We start from the raw sequence: 21,251 nt of genomic DNA on the forward strand, positions 1-21,251 counted from the left end.
TGTCCTGAGACCTCTGGGTATAGGGCAGTATACAAATTCAAATAATAATAATAATAATAATAATAATAATAATAATAATAATAACTCTTCCCCCAAGACACACCCCTCACTGTTTGTGTCTGACTGGAATGTGTCATTGGAACAAGGCCTTTTGCTTCTCTGGATGGAGGATAAAGGCATCTATTGTGCGCAAAAGCTAGCCTACTGCGTTGCAGAAACATTTCACAGAATCATAGAGTTGTAAAGTTGGGTTCCAAGGGTCATCTAGTCCAACCCCCTGCAATGCCTCGCCCAACAGCAGGCGTGTCACTTGCTCAGAAGGGAATGTGGCCTTTGAGCTGAGAAAGGTCACCCCCCACCCGGTTTTACTGCTGTCTAAGCTAGTGGCATTCACCATTCCATGTGGCAGGGAGTTCCACAGTTTAAGCATCCCGAAACACGTTCTCCTTGGACCCAAGTGAGACTAGGCTGAAGGCTGGCAAAAGGAGGCTAAAGCAACTGACCTGCCATATCTCAATCTTCCAGCTGTTCTCTCCTTTTCTTCAGATTCCTGACGCCGGGTGCTCTTTTGGTTGCTACCCAGGGATGGCAGCTAACCTCAGCAGCCGGTGACGGTAGGATCGGCCCCCGACCGCTTGGTGATGTGCAGTTTGGCAACTTCCTCTGCAGAGGTCGGGTGGATCCCAACCGTCTTCGCCATTTGGGAATAGGTAGCGCCACATCTACAAAGAAGGAAAAGGGATAAAATTGTGTGGACAGCGAAAGCCCTATCGAATCTTTCCTGCTACAGGATTACTGAATCGGCCTTTAAACCAGTAATTTACCCCTGCTTGGGCAGGAGGGCTTTAATGACATGTTTCCTCCTAGGAGCCAGAGCAATTGATTGCTTGTGTTTATTTCTTCTTTTACTGCAACTGCAAGAGCAAAACAAACAAGTATGCAAGGAACTGTTTGGGCTGCAAAGGGGGAAATATTTTTAAAAGGTTCCACAGGCAAGGAAATGACTTAGTAAAGGGAGGATCCAGTAATGTCAAAAACTGAGTGAACAAGGAGCAGCTACAGTGGTACCTTGGGTTAAGTACTTAATTCGTTCCGGAGGTCCGTTCTTAACCTGAAACCATTCTTAACCTGAAGCACCACTTTAGCTAATGGGGCCTCCCGCTGCTGCCGTGCTGCCGGAGCACGATTTCTGTTCTCATCCTGAAGCAAAGTTCTTAACCCGAGGTACTATTTCTGGGTTAGCGGAGTCTGTAACCTGAAGCGTATGTAACCCGAGGTACCACTGTATTTTAAAGAGTCAGGAGCAGGGGATCAGCAGCAACTTTAAGTTATTATTATTAAGTGGCACCAAAATTCATTTCAAGGTCGCAATCTTATGCACGCTTTCTAGGAATCAATTCGCATTGAACTGAATGGGACTGTGCTGGTTGTGGGATTGCTATGGGGAAACACAGTGGTTTACTGACATCCATACAATACATTTTAAAGCACTGCTCTATCACTTCTCCCGGAGAATGCTGGGAACTGTAGCTCCGTGTCTCCTATGAACTCTTGCCATATTGAACCAATGACAGCTCCCAGAATGCTTTGGGGGAAGCCACAGCTGTTAACAGTGGTATATCAGTGGTCTGAATGCATGGGGCAACTGTGACCGCAGAAATGGAAATTTAAATTCCATGTCCAGTTGACTGTGGAAGAGAAAGGCCTTGCGAAAGGGCCCTAACTTGGGAAGATCTGTCCCTGTGTCAGCATGATATCTTTCCCAATGATGCTGGCCCACAGTTTATGGACCAGCCTGAGGAAGCAGTTAAACTGAGAGGGCCAGGATAGCACAGTTGGTTAGAGCATGATGTTGATAATGCCAGGGTTGCAGGTTCGATCCCCGCATGGGACAGCTGCATATTCCAGCATTGCAGGGGGTTGGACTGGATGACCCCCAGGGTCCCTTCCAATGCTACAATTCCATGATTCGGACCATTTTTAGACCCGAGTCCAGCCCTCACTCATCCACACTGGGTCTTAGGTGAATTCCCCTCAAAGCAAAGTGTAACTACAGTGGTACCTCGGGTTACATACGCTTCAGGTTACATACGCTTCAGATTACAGACTCCGCTAACCCAGAAATAGTATAATAATAATAATAATAATAATAATAATAATAATAATAATAATAATAAATTATTTATACCCCACCCATCTGGCTGAGTTTCCCCAGCCACTCTGGGCGGCTCCCAATCAGTGTTAAAAACAGTACATCGTTACATATTAAAAACGTCCCTGAACAGGGCTGCCTTAAGATGTCTTCTGAATGTCAGGTAATTATTTATCTCTTTGACATCTGATGGAAGGGTACCTCGGGTTAAGAACTTTGCTTCAGGATGAGAACAGAAATCATGCTCCGGCAGCACGGCGGCAGCAGGAGGCCCCATTAGCCATTAGTGGTACCATTACCCCATTACCCATTAGTGGTACCTCAGGTTACGAACAGTTTCAGGTTAAGAACGGACCTCCGGAACGAATTAAGTACTTAACCTGAGGTACCACTGTACTCTCCACAACACGCAATCTGCAATAACTTGTCTTGTTAAAGCAGATCCTTTGCAAAACAACAGAAACAAATCTTCATTTTCTATCATCCAGGATCAGTTTTAGGTCTGATGAGACCCACAGCTACTGAAGGTAATGGGGCCCTTTATATGTCCAGCTGTCAGCAACAAATTGTCACGTTTTTTGTGTGCTGAATATATGCTATATGGTAATTTATGAATCTAACAGGTACCTAAAGCCATTTGCACATAACAAAATACGTATTTTATCAAAGTAATTGTTGAAAAGCCCATGCAGGATGCAAAGTCTATGCAGAATGTAGGCACCCTATATATTGAAATGAGCAAACCAGTGATATTTTAGGGAGCAGGCTGGCATTCCTTACATCATATGAGCCAACGCAACACAAAACATTGTTTCTGTATGTAGGTTTTATTTTAGTTGTTTTTTATCTTATATATTGAAAATGTACATCTAGGGTTTTTTTCCTTTACATTTTTTGGGGGGCCCCCAGAGAGTGGGGCCCTAAACTATAGCTTGTTCAGTTTATACATAAATCCGGCGCTGCTATCATCCCATGCAGAAACTCAGCTTCCTTTTTTAGACCTTACTCCTTTCAGACGCTAGAGAGCAGCAGTGACAAGGAAAAGGAACCTGGCCCCAGGCACAGGGAGGTTTCCTAAATGTTGCAAAAGCACCCAACCAGCCCTGGGATTTTTTGAAGAGCAAAGTTTCTCCGGAATGGAAATTTACCAAAATTGCTTATCTCCAGGAGCGTCTGCCCCCACTGTCCGCAAAGAGCACCGCGGTCGTCTTTTAGCAACAGTTTAAAGTAATTAGATCAGCCTCTTCTAACTTGTAGTTCACTCCAGATGTGGTGAACTGCAACTCCCTGATGATTGGCCATGGTGGCCGGTGCTTATGGGAGATGGGGTCTCCATCTGGTTGGGGGAGGCTGAATTTGAGAAACTCGGAGGGTGGGTAGAGCAAATCTGCAAAGTTTAAAAGTTGCTTTTATTTTATTTTAAAGCCACTTCTTACAATGAAATGTCTACTCAGTGGGACAGACTCCCAGGAAAGTATGCACAAGATTGCACTTTAATGACATTAAAAGATGCCACAATTCAGTTTTTATTTCATTTTAAGGAACTGTTAACGTAAGTTTTTTGGGGGTATATTTTGAGGTATGCTTTTCCCCAAATATATATTCCTTTCGTAGAGTATTTTGGACAGAGAAACGCATCGCGACATTTGGAGACGTGTGAATTCTGAAGGCACGTGTTTCAGTCTGAGTACAGTGGTGCCCCGCAAGACGAATGCCTCGCAAGACGAAAAACCCGCTAGACGAAAGGGTTTTCCGTTTTTCGATGCGCTTCGCAAGACGAATTTCCCTATGGGCTTGCTTCGCAAAACGAAAAAGTCTTGCGAGTCTTGCGATTTTTTTCGCCCCCCCTTTTTCTAAGCCGCTAAGCCGCTAATAGCCTTTTAGCCGCTAAGCCGCTAAGCCTTTAATAGCCGCTAAACCGCTAATAGCGCTAATCCGCTAAGCCACTAATAGGGTTGCTTCGCAAGACGAAAAAACCGCTAGACGAAGAGACTCGCGGAACGGATTAATTTCGTCTTGCGAGGCACCACTGTACTGTTTTCGGGAAGCGCCAACCAAACTCCTCCGCTTTCCCAGCCTGTGATCAGTGACTCTCCAGCTATTTTGGGCTACAGGATGCTCGGTTCCATAAACTCACCTCCTGTGCCCTCTAAGGTAAAAGGTAAAGGACCCCTGGACAGTTAAGTCCAGTCAAAGGCTACTATGAGGTTGTGGCACTCATCTTGCTTTCAGGCCGAGGAAGCTGGCATTTGTCCACAGACAGCTTTCCGGGTCTTGTGGCCAGCAGGACTAAACCGCTTCTGGTGCAATGGGACACCATGATGGAAACCAGAGTGCACGGAAACACTGTTTACCTTCCCGCCGCAGCAGTACCTATTTATCTACTTGCACTGGTATGCTTTCGCACTGCTAGGTTGGCAGGAGTTGGGACAGAGCAACAGGAGCTCCCTCCATTGCGGGGATTCGAACCACCGACCTTCTGATCAGGAAGCTCAAGAGGTTCAGTGGTTTAGACCACAGCGCCACCCTCATTCCCTGTGCCCCCTAACCCTATAAAAAGCATTATTCAGAATAGGGCTTGCATGAACCACTAAAAAGATCGAATTCAAAACAGTAACAATTAATTGCACGCTTATTCAAAATCCAGAACTATTTAGTTTAATTAATGCAACAAAACTGATGAATCTGATCCAGTCTGATAATCTTTTATACTGACAGTGCCCTACTGCTGCATCCTTGTCTCTTAGTACCCTACTAGGTAACCCCACACTTTCCAGGAGGTGGGACCCCCTCAGTTCTGATGTTGCCAAACTGCAATACTCACCAACTCTGCCTATTGGACCTGCTGGAAGTTGAACAACATCTGGAGGGCTGCAGGTTCCACACCTCTGGTTTAGTGAAACCAACACCCCACCCCCACTGTGGACGTGGGTGGCGCTGTGGGTTAAACCACAGAGCCTAGGACTTGGCGATCAGAAGGTCGGCAGTTCGAATCCCCGCGACGGGGTGAGCTCCCGTTGCTCGGTCCTTGCTCCTGCCAACCTAGCAGTTCGAAAGCACGTCAAAGTGCAAGTAGATAAATAGGTACCACTCTGGCGGGAAGGTAAACGGCGTTTCTGCTCTGGTTCGCCAGAAGCGGCTTAGTTATGCTGGCCACATGACCCGGAAGCTGTACGCCGGCTCCCTCGGCCAATAAAGCGAGATGAGTGCCGCAGCCCCAGGGTCGGCCACGACTGGACCTAATGGTCAGGGGTCCCTTTATCTTTACCCCCCTGCCACAGTGCAGATTTTAAAAGAAAATATGACCATTCCCTCCAAAGCTTTGATGCTTCTTCCTGCAAGCCTCCCCACGAAACATAATCAAAAAAAGCTTTTAGATTCCACCCCCCCATTCTCTTTTAAAAGAAAGGCTTCTGCATATTTCAGCGATCATTTATTATCCTGAAAACATCAAGCTTTCCCCTTTGCTGCACTTTGAAGAGTTAACAGCTGGGTAGTGAAATTGATTTTTTGGGGGGGGGAGGAGGGCTGTACGGTTTGCCAAGAAACATATAAACATAAATGCAAAAAACCTGGTACATCCGTCACTAAGCCCAACATTTTATTAATAAAGAAAGGCCATATTTTTTAAAAAAACTAAAATCTAGGAAACGAGACATAAAAGTAAATGGAAACATGGGCTCTTTTTTTAGTACTGCCAAAAGCTAAACCGCTATCTTTCATAATCTTAGGGTGACTTAAAAGAGAAGGCTTTCGGAAAACTCCAGGAAGGGAGCGGATGGGGTGGAGTGCAGAATTCTTGATCCCTCTTACTTGATTCCAAGGGCAAATCCTTGAATAACTTCGCCGGCGTTTGGGCCAATGAAATGAAGGCCGAGGATTCGCTGTTCTTGCTGGCGTAAGCACACCATCTGAAAGCAAAACGGGGAGCAACAGGAGACTGTCAGAAGAAGACACAAGAAACTGCCTTCTGATGAACACTGGCCCATGGAGATCAGTTCTGTCTGCACTGGCTGGCAGTGCCTTCGCCAGGGTTTCAGACATGGGACCTTCCCAGCCTGACTGGGAGACACCAGGGACTGAATCTGGGGCCTTCTGCAAGGTGGATGCTCTGTCACTATCAGAGAATAGCTGACTATCTAGTGCGTCAGACCATCGGTCCATCTAGCGCAGTGTTGCACGCACTGACTGCCAGCAACTTCTCCATGGTTTCAGGCAGGGGACACCCGCAGGCCTGCCTGGAGATGCCGTGAACTGAGACTGGGTCAGGCAAGACTGTTTGTCCACCTAGCCCTATACTGTCTGCTCTGACTGGCAGTGGCTCTCCAGGATTTATGGGTAGAGAAAGTCCTTTCCAATCTGGGAGCATTCTGCATGCAAAGCATCTCCTCTACCACCAAACTACACCTTTTGCTTAGAATATAGGAAGCTGCCTTATTTGGAGGAGGATTATTCGTCCATCTAACTCAGTACTGCCCACACTGACAGGCAGCTGTTCTCCTGGCACAGAAATGGAAACAGGAAGAGATGCCCACGAAAGAAGAATGGAGGATGAAACTGATGGAATACGCAGAAATGGACAGATTGACGGGGAGAATTAGGAACCAACATGACCAGAGATTCTCCGAGGACTGGAAGAAATTGACAGAGTATATCAAAAATTTATGTGATGAGCAAATAACGTTCGTTGGCTTTCAAGAAGCTCTGTGAAATTACTGTTAGAAATATTGTTTAAAAAATATGATGTGATTAAGAGTATTTGAGTGCAATATAATATTGGGAAATGTGAGACGAGGATAAAAAATGAACGGAAAATTATCAGACAAGCTGAGGGAAGTTCTAGAAAAAAAGGGTTTAAGTTAAAAATGGATGTATAATTTTGTAAAAATGTTTTTTTTTATGGAAAATCTAATAAAAATATTTATTAAAAAAAAGACAGGCAGCCGTTCTCCAGGATTTCAGACATTTTCATTTCCCTTTTAATTTGTATACGCCTTTCTACAATACGATACACAAGGCGGTTTGCAAGCTGAAGAAACAACAAAATAGACAGCAAAGGGCACAGCGCCCAATAACAATCTGATTCAACACAAAAAAAAGTCATAATAAAAAGATAACTTTAAAATAAACAACATGTAGCAAATAAAGCAATACAGTGGCACTTTGGTTCTCAAACACCTTGGTACTCAAACGCCTTGGTTCCCAAACACCAAAAACCCAGAAGTAAGTGTTCCGGTTTTTGAATGCTTTTCGGAAGCCAAATGTTGGCTGTTTCTGGGGCGCCTGCACTAATCAGAAGCTGCGCCTTGGTTTTCGAACATTTCGGAAGTCAAACGGACTTCTGGAACAGATTAAGTTAGGCGCTTTTGTTTTTGCTATTTATTTTGCGTTTTTGTTTTTGAGGCTTTTTTGGTTAATTTGTTTTTGTGACTGTGTGGAACCCAGTTTAGCTACTGATTGGTTGATGTGTGAATGCGGAAATGGATAAAAGCCCCCCATCCAAACAATAACTATCATCAGTGCAGGTAAGAAAAAAAAGTAATTTTATTTTTTATCATCTACAATACTGTTTTATTTTATAGTACAGTACATTGATTATCGCTTTCATTTTATGGATCAATGGTCTCGTTAGATAGTAAAATTCATGTTAAATTGCTGTTTTAGGAGTTGTTTTTAAAAGTCTGGAACGGATTAATCCGTTTTGCATTACTTTCTATGGGAAAGCGCACCTTGGTTTCGGAACACTTTGGTTTTGGAACGGACTTTCAGAACGAATTAAGTTTGAGAGCCAAGCTACCACTGTATTCAACAATCCATTGGAATATAATAGTAAACAGTAAAATTAAATACCAGCAAATAATAAGCAGTTCACACTTAACAATTGCAATGAAGAACTATAATCAATAAAAATAACGGCAAGTCACAATGCATAAAATACCACAAAATATACACAAGCTTGGGGGAGGGCTGCCAACAGCAGAGGCAAATGTGAGCCTGGACAAGAGCAGGGCACCCTGGCTCTGGGAAGACTGGGGTGGCAGTTTTTTGGCACCCTACCGAATCACCAGGTAGGGCAGAACTGCTATGGCAGTTTCCCGGCAGACGGAGAGGTTGGTGCAGTGCAAACGCAGCAGCAAGGAGGCTGGATAGGCTCCGACAGTGCATTTGCCCCATGCCAGCCTCCCCAGGTAAGTGATTATAGCAAGGGCCATGGACTGCAAGAAGATCAAACCTCTCCATTCTGAAGGAAATCAGCCCTGAATGCTCACTGGAAGGACAGATCGTGAAGCTGAGGCTCCAATACTTTGGCCACCTCATGAGAAGAGAAGACTCCCTGGAAAAGACCCTGATGTTGGGAAAGATGGAGGGCACAAGGAGAAGGGGGCGACAGAGGACAAGATGGTTGGACAGTGTTCTCGAAGCTATGAACATGAGTTTGACCAAACTGCAGGAGGCAGTGAAAGACAGGAGTGCCTGGCGTGCTCTGGTCCAGGGGGTCACGAAGAGTCGGACACGACTAAACAACAACAAACACACATTCTACAAGCCACCTTTGTCCCCACCATCTTTCCAGCAAAGCCAAGGATGCAGAGCCTCCGTGCTGGAAGTGGAGCGCAGACTTACTTTTATGTAACACTGAGCTGCATCTCTTTCGGCCACGGTAAACTCCAACGGCTTATAAAACGCATGGTACACCTAACAGAAAGGAATATCGGAAGATGCAATCAGAGCCAGCGCCTGCCTTACATCATTGCTTCATTTTACATTTTTATCATTTCTGATAAGAGAAATCTGTACATAACCTTTGTTAAATAGTAGACTTCAGTGAATCGGCCCCGTTCCCCCCGTGGCAGTAGATAAGAAGATCAAACAAAAGGAACACCTTACCAGTTAGAATCTTTAATAATCACAGCAAGAGAACAAAGAACACATCTCCCAGAATGGCGGTGCTCCCAATTAAGGGTTACCCCCCTACGTCCCTATTAATCTACATTGCTCCTACGTCTTGTAATCTCTGTGCTTTCTGTTCTAACACTTTTTGAGCTCTCTGTGACTTTGGAAATGGGGGGTGAATGCTGTCCAGAGACTGTGAATCTGTTAACACTCTGGGCATGTTTAGCCTGGAGAAGAGGAGGTTAAGGGGTGATATGATAGCCATGTTCAAATATATAAAAGGATGTCACATAGAGGAGGGAGAAAGGTTGTTTTCTGCTGCTCCAGAGAAGCGGACACGGAGCAATGGATCCAAACTACAAGAAAGAAGATTCCACCTAAACATTAGGAAGAACTTCCTGACAGTAAGAGCTGTTCGACAGTGGAATTTGCTGCCAAGGAGTGTGGTGGAGTCTCCTACTTTGGAGGTCTTTAAGCAGAGGCTTGACAACCATATGTCAGGAGTGCTCTGATGGTGTTTCCTGCTTGGCAGGGGGTTGGACTCGATGGCCCTTGTGGTCTCTTCCAACTCTATGATTCTATGATTCTATGATTCTATGATTCTCTCTTCTAGTGTTTTTTCTGCTAGCTGCTCCCCCATCCAGTATTTCCCAGCTTCTGCCTTCTGAACTAGGCCCCTCTGCAAACCACTGTTCCAAATCTATACTGTCCTGCTCCTGGGAAGATTCAGGATCAGGATCAGATTGGAATGGCTCCCACCATTCTTCCTCAGTGCAGCCCTCCTCAGCACAGTCCCTGACACACAGTGACAGAGCAAGCTGGCTCCTCAGCACTGGTGGCCAGCAGCCATGCCTGTCAGGAGCCCAGCGTACCTCTATATGATCTGCTCCAAACCGTCCAGCAGCTTCTTCTTCCGAGAGTCCTACACAGCCATACTCCAGGGGGGTGAAGACAGTGGTAGGCACCTAGGCGATAGAAGGCCATCCTGTTACTCTCTTTTTGCCCCCCTCAAATTTTTTTATTCATTTTATAACACAAATAAAAAACACAAACAGAAACGACAAACAAAACGAACAAATTCTTTTCATATCCTTCTTTTTCTAAACATTGTTAGGTGAGCTTCCCCAAGTCCCACCTATCTGATTTTCATTTTACTTCATCTTTAGCAGTTTACATATATCATAATTTCTAACCATCTTTTTTTTTTAATCACACTTAAAATAACTTCACATTTTATCACTTAGAAATAATACTACTTTAAAATACCCTGTCTTCTACTTCTAACCCTACAACCTACATCCACTTCCAAAGCTATTCTAAGGTCTAAATATTAACATATTTTTTCAAATATTCCTTAAACTTCTTCCAATCTTCTTCCACCGTCTCTTCTCACTGGTCTCGGAGTCTCCCGGTCAGTTCGGCAAATTCCATATAGTCCATCATCTTCATCTGCCATTCTTCGATAGTTGGCAAATCTTGTTTCTTCCAATTCTTCGCGGCCATCCTGTTACTCTCAAGCCAATAGATCAAGAGCCCCATACTTCTCCCTATCCCACAAAAGTTAGTGACACACAGTAGTAGTGTAGTGGAAAAAGCCATCTAGTCCAACCCCCAACAATGCAAGAATCTCAACATGCGGTCCCCCATCCAATTTCAAACCATACCGGACCCTGCTTAGCTTCACAAATATGCTAGCGGTTTCATTGCTGCACCACTAGGAGGGGTTGATGCAGGACCCCTTCATAATAGTGACAACCAGGGCGACTCACAGCCATGTGTGTCCCCCCCTTAGACTATACAATAACTTTATAATTATACAAGTTATAATTTGGGATATATTGCAAATGATCAGTGGAGATCCTCCATATATTGCCTTTCCCCTAGATCAACTCCTTCTCGGTGTTCTTCCCTCACCCCTTCTTCAGAGTGACCTCGGGAGCCAATTCTCTTTTTTTTATTTTAATAAATATTTTATTAAGTTTCACAACAATAAAAAAACGTACAAAAACAAAGAGAATACGAAGTCACAAAAAACATTACAATACAAAAATGCAAACATTAAACACATCAAAAGAAAAAAGAAATAAAAACACATATATTAACAAAAAACAAAAAATTCCCTCTTTCTTAATTTCTCATCTTCAATTAACTTATTTTCCCGACTTCCTCACATCTCCCATTCTTGTATCCCTTTTAAAAAATCAATTCAGCAAATTCATATCCTATTAATTTATCTGTTGTTAATCCAATCTTACATTTTACTGTATTGCTAAAGCCCCTGCAGTTCATTTCAATGTCCTTAACATTCATAAATTTTGCAATATTTCTGCAAATAAATTTTAAATTTCTTCCAATCTTCCTCCACCGTCTCCTCTCCCTGGTCTCGGATTCTGCCAGTCATCTCCGCCATCTCCATATAGTCCATTAGTTGCATCTCCCAATCTTCCCTCGGGAGCCAATTCTCAGGGGCTGACTTGCCTCTTTGCACTCTGATTGGCTCCCATCAACACACAGAGCAAGAAGGCTTATTCTCATTGGCCAAAAAGCTCCCCTATCATGCTGATTGCGTGGTTCTAGGATGCTATAGACAAGGACTCTGCTACAGAAATAATACAAACAAGTCGTTGATCCCCCACGACCCCAGCATTGTTTTGTTGTTTACTTGAATTAGCCATGTTTTACAATTTGTAAACTGCTTTGATGCCATGTTGGCAACTAAGGGGTATATCGATTTAATTAATACTAATACAGTGGTTAATTAATTAATTAATACTGATACACTGGTGCAGGGTGGTGCTATGGTCTAAACCACAGAGCCTGGGGCTTGCCGATCAGAAGGTTGTGGTTTGAATTCCCGCGACAGGGTGAGCTCCCGTTGCTCGGTCCCTGCTCCTGCCAACCTAGCAGTTCGAAAGCACGCCAGTGCAAGTAGATAAATAGGTACTGCTGTGGTGGGAAGGTAAACGGTGTTTCCGTGCGCTGCTCTGGTTTGCCAGAAGCGGCTTAGTCATGCTGGCCACATGACCTGGAAGCTGTCTGCAGACAAACGCCAGCTACCTAGGCCTATAGAGCGAGATGAGACTCACAACCCCAGAGTCGTCCGCGACTGGACCTAACAGTCAGTGGTCCCTTTACCTTTAATACAGTGGTACCTCAGTTTTCAAATGTAATCCGAGGCACAAAGGGCAGTCTGCAAATTCAATAGAGAAAATTGTGGAAAACAACAGATACATGCAGCGGAAGCCGTTTGACTTCTGAGGTGCATTCGAAATCGGAAACACTTACTTCCGAGTTTTCGGCGTTCGAAAACTGAAATGTTAGGCTTCCGAAATGTCCAAAAACCGAGGTACCACTGTACTACAGATGTTAAATAACAACCACAACAAAACACTTATTCATGCCCAGAGGTATGTGATTGCTTTGCAACAAATCATTCATTTTTGAACCCCCAGGGAAGAAAAAAACTTGTAAACTACTCACGTTGTCATAATCCATGAGTTCTGCTGACTGGCCAAATAGCCTCTGAGCAACCAGTTTCCCTGCAGCAATGGCCGTAGGCGTTAGCTCGGGGCGACCCTAAGACAAGACAACGGAATTAGGAGAGGTCCAAATGTCAATGCGAGACTTGAACCCATGACCTGGACTAAGTTATGTTATCTATCTGTTCAGTCAGAACTCACCAGAACTCAATTCTGGCAGCTTTTAGCTGGGCTCCATTGACATTATAATTATAATACATCTATGTGTGTATGTGAGAGAGAGAGAGGGGGGGGGAGAGAGAGAGAGAGAGACAACAAACAAGACTAACAGAGTATTTCCAAAATCAACAAACGGGTGGTGGGATACAACTGAGAACAGTCAGGTATAAGGAAAGGAGACAAAGATATAAAGAAAAACATTGGAAGAATTGTACAGTGGTACCTCGGGTTAAGTACTTAATTCGTTCTGGAGGTCCGTTCTTAACCTGAAGCACCACTTTAGCTAATGGGGCCTCCTGCTGTCGCCGCGCCGCAGGAGCACGATTTCTGTTCTCATCCTGAAGCAAAGTTCTTAACCCGAGGTACTATTTCTGGGTTAGCGGAGTCTGTAACCTGAAGCGTATGTAACCCAAGGTACCACTGTACGAAAGAGGCAATACGGTAACACCTCAAGATAAGTCATAAACAGCAGATCATATAATCTGTTCGCCTTGTTTGTTATACATTTAATGATAATTAAAAAGAACGGAAGCAAGTCCCAAGTTGCAGTTTGGGATTAATCCCAAGGTTTAGGCAAATGTACGTGTTATCTCTTTTTCCGAACTAACGTTTTGGCTTTCAAGATCGTCTGTCAATGTGATTTGTCAACGTTGCCGTTTCCCTCCTGCCCCCCCCCCCTGCAAACTGCCTGAAATGCAGCTGCCAATCATTTCTGTGGCAGGAAATACAGATGTTATTTTGGCGTTCCAGAGATCAGAGAAAGAGATAAAACCTGGAGGGTGGGGGAGGAAAGCCTCTGGCATACATTCCTTTAAAAAAAAGCACGAGGAACACCCAAGCTAATTACTAAAACATCCCTGCAGACATAAGCGCAGGGTATTTTTTTTCCTCTGTGCGTATGAAAAAACAATGGCTTAAGACGTCCCTGAGTAAACAAGTCGACACAAATGCTCTCTTTGCACCCATGCGTGGGGCTATGTTAGATTGTGGGCAATAAAAATTCTAGGACTCGTAAAGGCTTTCTGGGAAATGGTATATAATGAGTTAAAGAAGGTGTTTAAAAAATACTTTTGTTAAAAAACCGGAAGCCTTTCTCTTGGGTATAGTGGGTGAAGAGATACAAGGGAGGATAAAAGCCTGTTTATGTATGCAACAACTGCGGCAAGAATTGTTGTTGTTGTTGTTGTTTAGTCGTGTCCGACTCTTCATGACCCCCTGGACCAGAGCACGCCAGGCACTCCTGTCTTCCACTGCCTCCCGCAGTTTGGTCAAACTGATGCTGGTAGCTTCAAGAACACTGTCCAACCATCTCGTCCTCTGTCGTCCCCTTCTCCTTGGGCCCTCCATCTTTCCCAACATCAGGGATTTTCCAGGGAGTCTTCTCTTCTCATGAGGTGGCCAAAGTATTGGAGCCTCAGCTTCAGGATCTGTCCTTCCAGTGAGCACTCAGGGCTGATTTCCTTAAGAATAGATAGGTTTGATCTTCTTGCAGTCCATGGGACTCTCAAGAGTCTCCTCCAGCACCAGAATTCAAAAGCATCAATTCTTCGGCGATCAGCCTTCTTGATGGTCCAGCTCTCACTTCCATACATCACTACTGGGAAAACCAGGAAAACCATAGCTTTTACTATACGGACCTTTGTTGGCAAGGTGATGTCTCTACTTTTTAAGATGCTGGTGTTTAAAAATATTTTTCTTAAAAAACTGGAAGCCTTTCTCTTGGGTATAGTGGGTGAAGGATATCAAGGGAAGATAAAAGCCTGTTTATGTATGCAACAACTGCGGCAAGAATTATTTTAGCCCCAAAATGGAAACAACAAGAAGTACCAACGAAAGAAGAGTGGCAGATGCAGATGATGGACTTTTCAGAACTGGCGAAGCTGACAGGAAAAATCCCAAACCAGCAAGATCAAGTATTCCAAAAAGACTGGAGTAAATTCATACGATATCTGAAAGATCATTGTAAGCAATTAACACCACTAGCAGGGTTGTCTGAAGACTTGTAATGAGAATTTTTTTCTCTTTCTATATTTATTTAAATTTTCAAGATATTCTGTAATGAGTGTAATTAGAATTGGAAAACGTATAAATTGCAATGATATAAAAGGTGAATTTTGAAAGCCATGAGGCAGGGGGGAAGGAAGTTGATAGGCTCTAAGAGCCAAGGAGGTATAGTGGCTAAAGATGATGTGAATGCATAATATTAAATGAAAAAGAAATAAAAATTATATTAAAAAATAAAATAAAGAATAAAATAAAAGAAATAAAAATTTTAAGTATCTAGGAATGGTGGTACAGGCCTCAGAAACCAACAAACCACACATAAATTCCACTAGGAGCTCAGCAGAAAATAAATAAAAATTCGAGGACCCAAAGCAATGAATTCAAGTTACAAGAATGGTGATTCCAACTAAACATCAAGAATAACGTTTCTGACAGAAAGAGCTGTTTGACAGTGGAACAGACCCCCCTGATAGCTGGTGGACCCTCCTTCTATGGAGGTTTTTAAGCAGACGTTGGCTGGCCATCCATATCAAGCTGAGATTCCTGCATTGGACTAGAGTGTAAATGTGTATTTTGAAATGTAAATTAGAAAATTTAATTATATGTACATGTCATTCCCGTTGGTGGCCATCATTACATTGTGGGAGCAAATTCTATAGTTTAACTAGGGGCTGTGTGGAGAAGCTACTTCTTTTTTTGTCCATCCCGAATCTTCCGGCATTCGGCCTTGCTGGGTGCCCTCAAGTTCTAGTGTATATTAGAGATGGAGGGGAAACCTTCTCTGCCCCGAAACATTTTGCCTCTCTTGCAAGAATGGTTAGAAGTTGTGAGTTGCTGCCAGCAAGACAGCATGATGCATTTCTTTCAGAGAGAGAGAGAGCAAGTAAGAAATGTTTTTGCAAAAACCGTGTGAACTTAATTGTCAATCAGTTTGATTTCGCAGTCAAATGACTAACACCTTCAGCCTTTTTTAAAAAAAAAAGCTGTACTCCTTTTTTTTTTTTTTTTGCCTTCCACGGGCAGCAAAACCTATTTATTTCAGAAGCAGAATTGATATAGGAGAGATAACAAAGCCTTCTTGCCAGCTGTTGCCACATAATGCTTTTCACCTGATAAGCATCAGTAATAATCTCTAACGCAGAGGTGTTCTGCGTGGAGGAAATTACTGTTCTGTGTTGCTGGCATAAACACTCCAAATGAAAATGAAAAGCGAGGCTTTAACACGCTGATATAGGCTTGACGACAAATGGGCAGCGGTTATTAATCAAGAACAAAGTAAGTTTTCCTGTCATTGTCAAGGAGTTTATGTAGACGTCTACCTCTGTTATGTCTCCAATTGCATAAATGTGAGGAACAGAAGTAGTTTCTCTTGCATCAACAATGATTTTCCCCGTCGCGGGATTTGTTTTCACTCCAGCCATCTCCAAGTTGAGAGTTTGGGTGTCAGGGGCTCGGCCTGGGAAAGAAAGAGTAAGAGAGTGCATACAGGTTTGTTTGTTTTTTAGAAAACAATAAAAATTAATAGAAACATTTAAAAAAGATTTTAGCAGTTTTAATTCTTACCAAAATAAATTAAAAAAACCCCAATAATGTAAGGACATAGGAAGAGCCTCCTAGATCAGGCCAGTGGCCCATTTAGTCCAGAATCCTATTTCAATTATATGCCCGTGGGAAACCTGTAAGCAGGACTTTAGTGCAATTGCACTCTCCCCTCCTAGACAGCATCTTAAAAAGCAGAGACATCACCTTGCCAGCAAAGGTCCGTATAGTTAAAGCTATGGTTTTCCCAGTAGTGATGTATGGAAATGAGAGCTGGACCATAAAGAAGGCTGATCGCCAAAGAATTGATGCTTTTGAATTATGGTGCTGGAGGAGGCTCTTGAGAGTCCCATGGACTGCTAGAAGATCAAACCTATCCATTCTGAGGGAAATCAGCCCTGAGTGCTCACTGGAAGGACAGATCCTGAAGCTGAGGCTCCAGTACTTTGGCCACCTCATGAGAAGAGAAGACTCCCTGGAAAAGACCCTGATGCTGGGAAAGATGGAGGGCACAAGGAGAAGAGGACGAGATGGTTGGACAGTGTTCTCGAAGCTACCAAGATGAGTTTGACCAAAGTGCGGGAGGCAGTGGAAGACAGGAGTGCCTGGCGTGCTCTGGTCCATGGGGTCATTAAGAGCCGGACACGACTAAACGACTAAACAACAACACTCTCCCCTCCTGTGGTTCCCATCAACTGGTACTCAGAAGCAGGGACGCGGGTGGCGCTGTGGTCTAAACCACTGAGCCTCTTGGGCTTGCTGATCGGCAGGCTGCCGGTTCGAATCCCCACGACGGAGTGAGCTCCCGTTGCTCTCTCCCAACTCCTGCCAACCTAGCAGTTCAAAAGCACACCAGTGCAAGCAGATAAATAGGTACTGGAGTTTTCAAGACTCCGTTGGGATCCTGCACATCCCTGCAGAGGATGCCTTGATCAACCGTTGCCAACTTACGAATCAACTCTGCCTGCCCACAGACAAATGTCGCCTTCTGCAGAAAGCTCTCCAGATTGTTTTGAGAAAGGTCCGTGCAGTTTTGGGGCAGACACAGACCAATTTAGCCAACTCATTAATGCGAAAAGCAAAGGCCTTGACTGATTTCTACAAGGATGAATCCCAGCTGTTCATTTTCCTCCAGCTTTGCGGATTCAATCCTTCCCAAGGGGGCGTGCTGGGGGGTAGGGGGGGGAACAGCTTGGAATTTGCCAGCCGGTTCTCTTGTCGGGGATTTTTAATGAGGTCCAAACATTTCCTTGGACTCAAGAGGCTTTTCCTCTTATCACGTGACAGAGATTCGTCCCTCCCCCCACCAGGCCATTGTTAACCTAGAAACCTCATAAGTTACAGGTGGACAGATTTTAGCTGAACCTTAAGGAGGAACTGCCTTGAACCCTAAACTAAGACCCATTGGTATTTTGGTTCTATGGGTCTATCCATATATTCTTTTTATTGTGCATTCATTATTATTTTTTGGGGGGAGGTTTATTATGACCCCACTTTAAATACTGTTTGTGCCTGCAAAATTTTGGGGCGAACATGCAGCTTTATTTCTAATCTATGCATTTCTCATAGCTTCCTGGTGAAATCCTGTAAAAAAATTATATTGCCTCATTTGATTTTTTTAAGCAGAGGTTGGATGGCCGTCTGTCAGTGATTCTTTAGCTGTGGTTCCCACACTTCCGGGAATTGGAAATGCTGATCCTTAGGGTTCCTTCCAACCTTATGATTCTGTGTTCTAGGTTTCTTTGTTTCCCCCCCACTTTTGGCATTATACGTGCAAGTCTCGCTATTCATACACAAGGCATTTTCAGGAAACAGTTTGCCAGTGTTCACAAAATGAGCCAACCATTTCCACTGATTCCTATGGGGAAATTTCTAATGCGTTCCCAACCGCAGAATTTTGACCTCCAAAATGACAACAACAAAAACCCAGAAAAACCTTCTGAAACCTTACAAAAGGCATACAAGAAGGGGGAAAAATGCTCTCTTATTTGTCCAACTCCCTCCATCCTTCCAACCATGGTTTCTGGTGAAATGTCTGTCGAAGACCAGCAAAACACAAATAAAGTAAGGCTTGTTTAAGGCTGCTTGTTTGTCTACATTACTACAAGCAGGCTGTTTGGATATCTGAATCTGCAGTGTGTGTGTGTGTGTGTGTGTGTGTGTGTGTGTGTAGCAAGATTTGGGTCCTAATTCCTCATGTTTGGATAAGTGAATTTTTGTATTTGGATAGCGGGACCCACATATATAGTGCAAGAGCGTTCCTCCAGGCGGCAATAGTGTGACCAAAGAGCAAACAATGTAACAGAACAATGTGTGAACAGTCCAGTATAAATCCACAACTGCTGCACTATTATTGCGTCAACCAACTGTCCACAGTCACATCATGTGTTTAGAGCGCTATGATACTGCTTTAAACAGTCATGGCTTCCCCCAAAGAATTCTGGGAGCTATGGTCCGTCAAGGATGCTGAGAGTTGTTGTTCACCTCACAGAGCTACAGTTCCCAGAATGGTCTAACAGCCAACCCCTCTTCACAGGGAACTCTGGGAATCCTAGCTCTGTGAGGAGCAACCTCCCACCTACACTTTGGCCCTGTTTGCTGAGGGACTGGTAGGAACTGTAGTTCAGAAGCATCTGGAGGGACCAGCCCTGGTCTAGGATCTCGGATGGGGTAGGCCACATTGGACCTGGTGTTGGATCAACCCACTTGACTTTTGTCAGGCAGATTCCTGCATTCCTAAGTACCCCTTACAACTTGGTGCGTTCAGTGTGCCACCTTCACCTCCTGCTCTCAAGGGTCTAAGCATCTGAAGAAGAGTTTGGATTTTATATCCCGCTTTATCACTACCTTAAGGAGTCTCAAAGCGGCTAACATTCTCCTTTCCCTTCCTCGCCCACAACAAACACTTTGTGAGGTGAGTGGGGCTGAGAGACTTCAAAGAAGTGTGACTGGCCCAAGGTCACCCAGCAGCTGCATGTGGAGGAGCGGAGATGCGAACCTAGTTCACCAGATTACGAGACTACCGCTCTTAACCACTGCACCACACTGGCTGAAGAAAGCCACTGAAGAAAGCCAGCATTAGGCTCTGAACGCCAGTGTCTGGAATTGCCAGGAGGAAAAGCGCGGCTGTTGCGCTCAGGACTTGTATTCCTATTGGGGCATCTGGTTGGCCACTATGACTTTTAGAAGACATCCGAAGGCATCTCTGTTTAGGGAAACTTTTAATATTTGATGAATTTTTGTATTTTAATATTTTGCTGGAAGCCACCCAGAGTGGCTGGGGAAACCCAACCAGATGAACAAGGTATAAATAATAAATTTTATTATTCTTATTCTGATTCTTATTATTACTACTATTATTACTACTATTACTATGAGAACAGGGTGCTGGGCTACAGGGGCCAATGGCCAAATCCAGTAGGGCCTCTTTTTACACCAATGTTTCCCAAACTTGGGTCTCCAGCTGTTTTTGGACTACAACTCCCATCATTCCTAGCTAGCAGGGCCAGCGGTCAAGGATGATGGGAATGGTAGTCTAGAAACAGCTGGAGATTAAGAACATGTTGGGGGGGGAGGCTTCAATATTTGGAAGTGGAGCTAGCTAAGCCTCTAGACGCAACTAAAGCATTTTCCCAAACCAAAATACTTTTGCCCATTTGATCTTAATGGAGGGTATTGAATAGATCCCTCGGCTTGGAAACCAGAGCTGGACATGGCTTCCAGCCAATAAAATTTCAACGTTAAGTTTTAACATTTTTGTCGCTGCTTTTAGGATTCCGCATGGGACACACGTGGGAAAGAGGATGAGGTTTCGATTTGGGTCGGCCAAATTCATTTCACTTTCTTCCTTTTCGTTCTTAATGCTGAGCTATTCAGATGTCAGGAGATTGGAACTGAGAGAAATTAAACATTGCCCTGCAGATTTGATCATCTCAGCTGTTGTTTTGGTTACAGCATTAAAAAAAAAAAATCAGTCTGTTTTAGGGAGGGGGGAGAGATTCAGTTCAGTTACCCTTTAAATGCACACTTATCTAATCTGTACTTTCTGTAACAATTTGCACACTGGAAGAAGACAGTGATACTTCGAAATTTGCACTTCTCTGAATTTTGCAACGCTACCCTCCCTTCGGCTAACCTGTACAAATACCGAAACATTAAGAGGAAAGTGTGCATGGAAATGGGTATATATTTGTGAAAGTAGCATGCACAAATGCATTGTATGTGGAGAAACTGCTATGCAAAAAATATATATGTGAATTTGGAAAAATCGGATACAAAAATGTGCAGAGCAGGAGAAATTCACACTAAAATGCTGGTGAATTTTCATGAGGACTTAAAAAAAAAATGCAGACTGATGTGGAAAACTCAACTCAAGATTAGAAAAATGAGAAACTGAAGGAAACCTAAACTGACTGTACAGTGGTACCTCGGGTTACATACACTTCAGGTTACATACGCTTCAGGTTACAGACTCCGCTAACCCAGAAATAGTACCTCAGATTAAGAACTTAGCTTCAGGATGAGAACAGAAATCACACGGCGGTGGCGCAGCAGCAGCGGGAGGCCCCATTAGCTAAAGTGGTGCTTCAGGTTAAGAACAGTTTCAGGTTAAGTACGGACCTCCGGAACGAATTAAGTACTTAACCCGAGGTACCACTGTATCTCCCAACCCTAGTTGTGGTTGCAAGGTGGTGCATTAAAACGAAAGCTTTAATTCGCCCACTTCCCAGGTCTGACAGAAAATGGTGGAAATCAAAATGGGCAGATTCGCCCCTTCCTAATGTCTCGGCAGGTTGTTGGGATGAGAAATTTGTGTGGCTGTTTCTCTCTCCTTCTCTGCCCTCCCACTTCTCTCTGTTTGTTTTTCTCTCTCTCTTAAAAGTTAGCATATTGCGTGCTAACTTGTTCCTCTAAGCTCTGCCTGAGCCGGAAAACGGGGAAACTGGAAAAGCCCCCATTAAAGC

General features: G+C 43.9%; 1 protein-coding gene across 1 annotated transcript in view; it reads right to left on the minus strand.

Moving 5' to 3' along the window:
• The window catches only part of TXNRD2 (thioredoxin reductase 2), a 67,902-nt gene that overhangs the window by 8,632 nt on the left and 38,019 nt on the right, over positions 1 to 21,251 (minus strand). The window contains exons 12-17 of the mRNA XM_083479058.1: positions 16,068 to 16,204; positions 12,527 to 12,622; positions 9,919 to 10,011; positions 8,777 to 8,848; positions 5,966 to 6,063; positions 504 to 722 (exon numbers count right to left, since the gene is read on the minus strand). Of these exons, the coding sequence (XP_083335184.1) occupies positions 599 to 722; positions 5,966 to 6,063; positions 8,777 to 8,848; positions 9,919 to 10,011; positions 12,527 to 12,622; positions 16,068 to 16,204 (620 nt within the window). The 3' untranslated portion in view covers positions 504 to 598. The remainder of the gene's footprint in view (positions 1 to 503; positions 723 to 5,965; positions 6,064 to 8,776; positions 8,849 to 9,918; positions 10,012 to 12,526; positions 12,623 to 16,067; positions 16,205 to 21,251) is intronic.

The sequence above is a fragment of the Podarcis liolepis genome, assembly GCF_965112155.1.
Source record: "Podarcis liolepis genome assembly, chromosome: 15".
NCBI classification, from domain to species: Eukaryota; Metazoa; Chordata; class Lepidosauria; order Squamata; family Lacertidae; genus Podarcis; species Podarcis liolepis.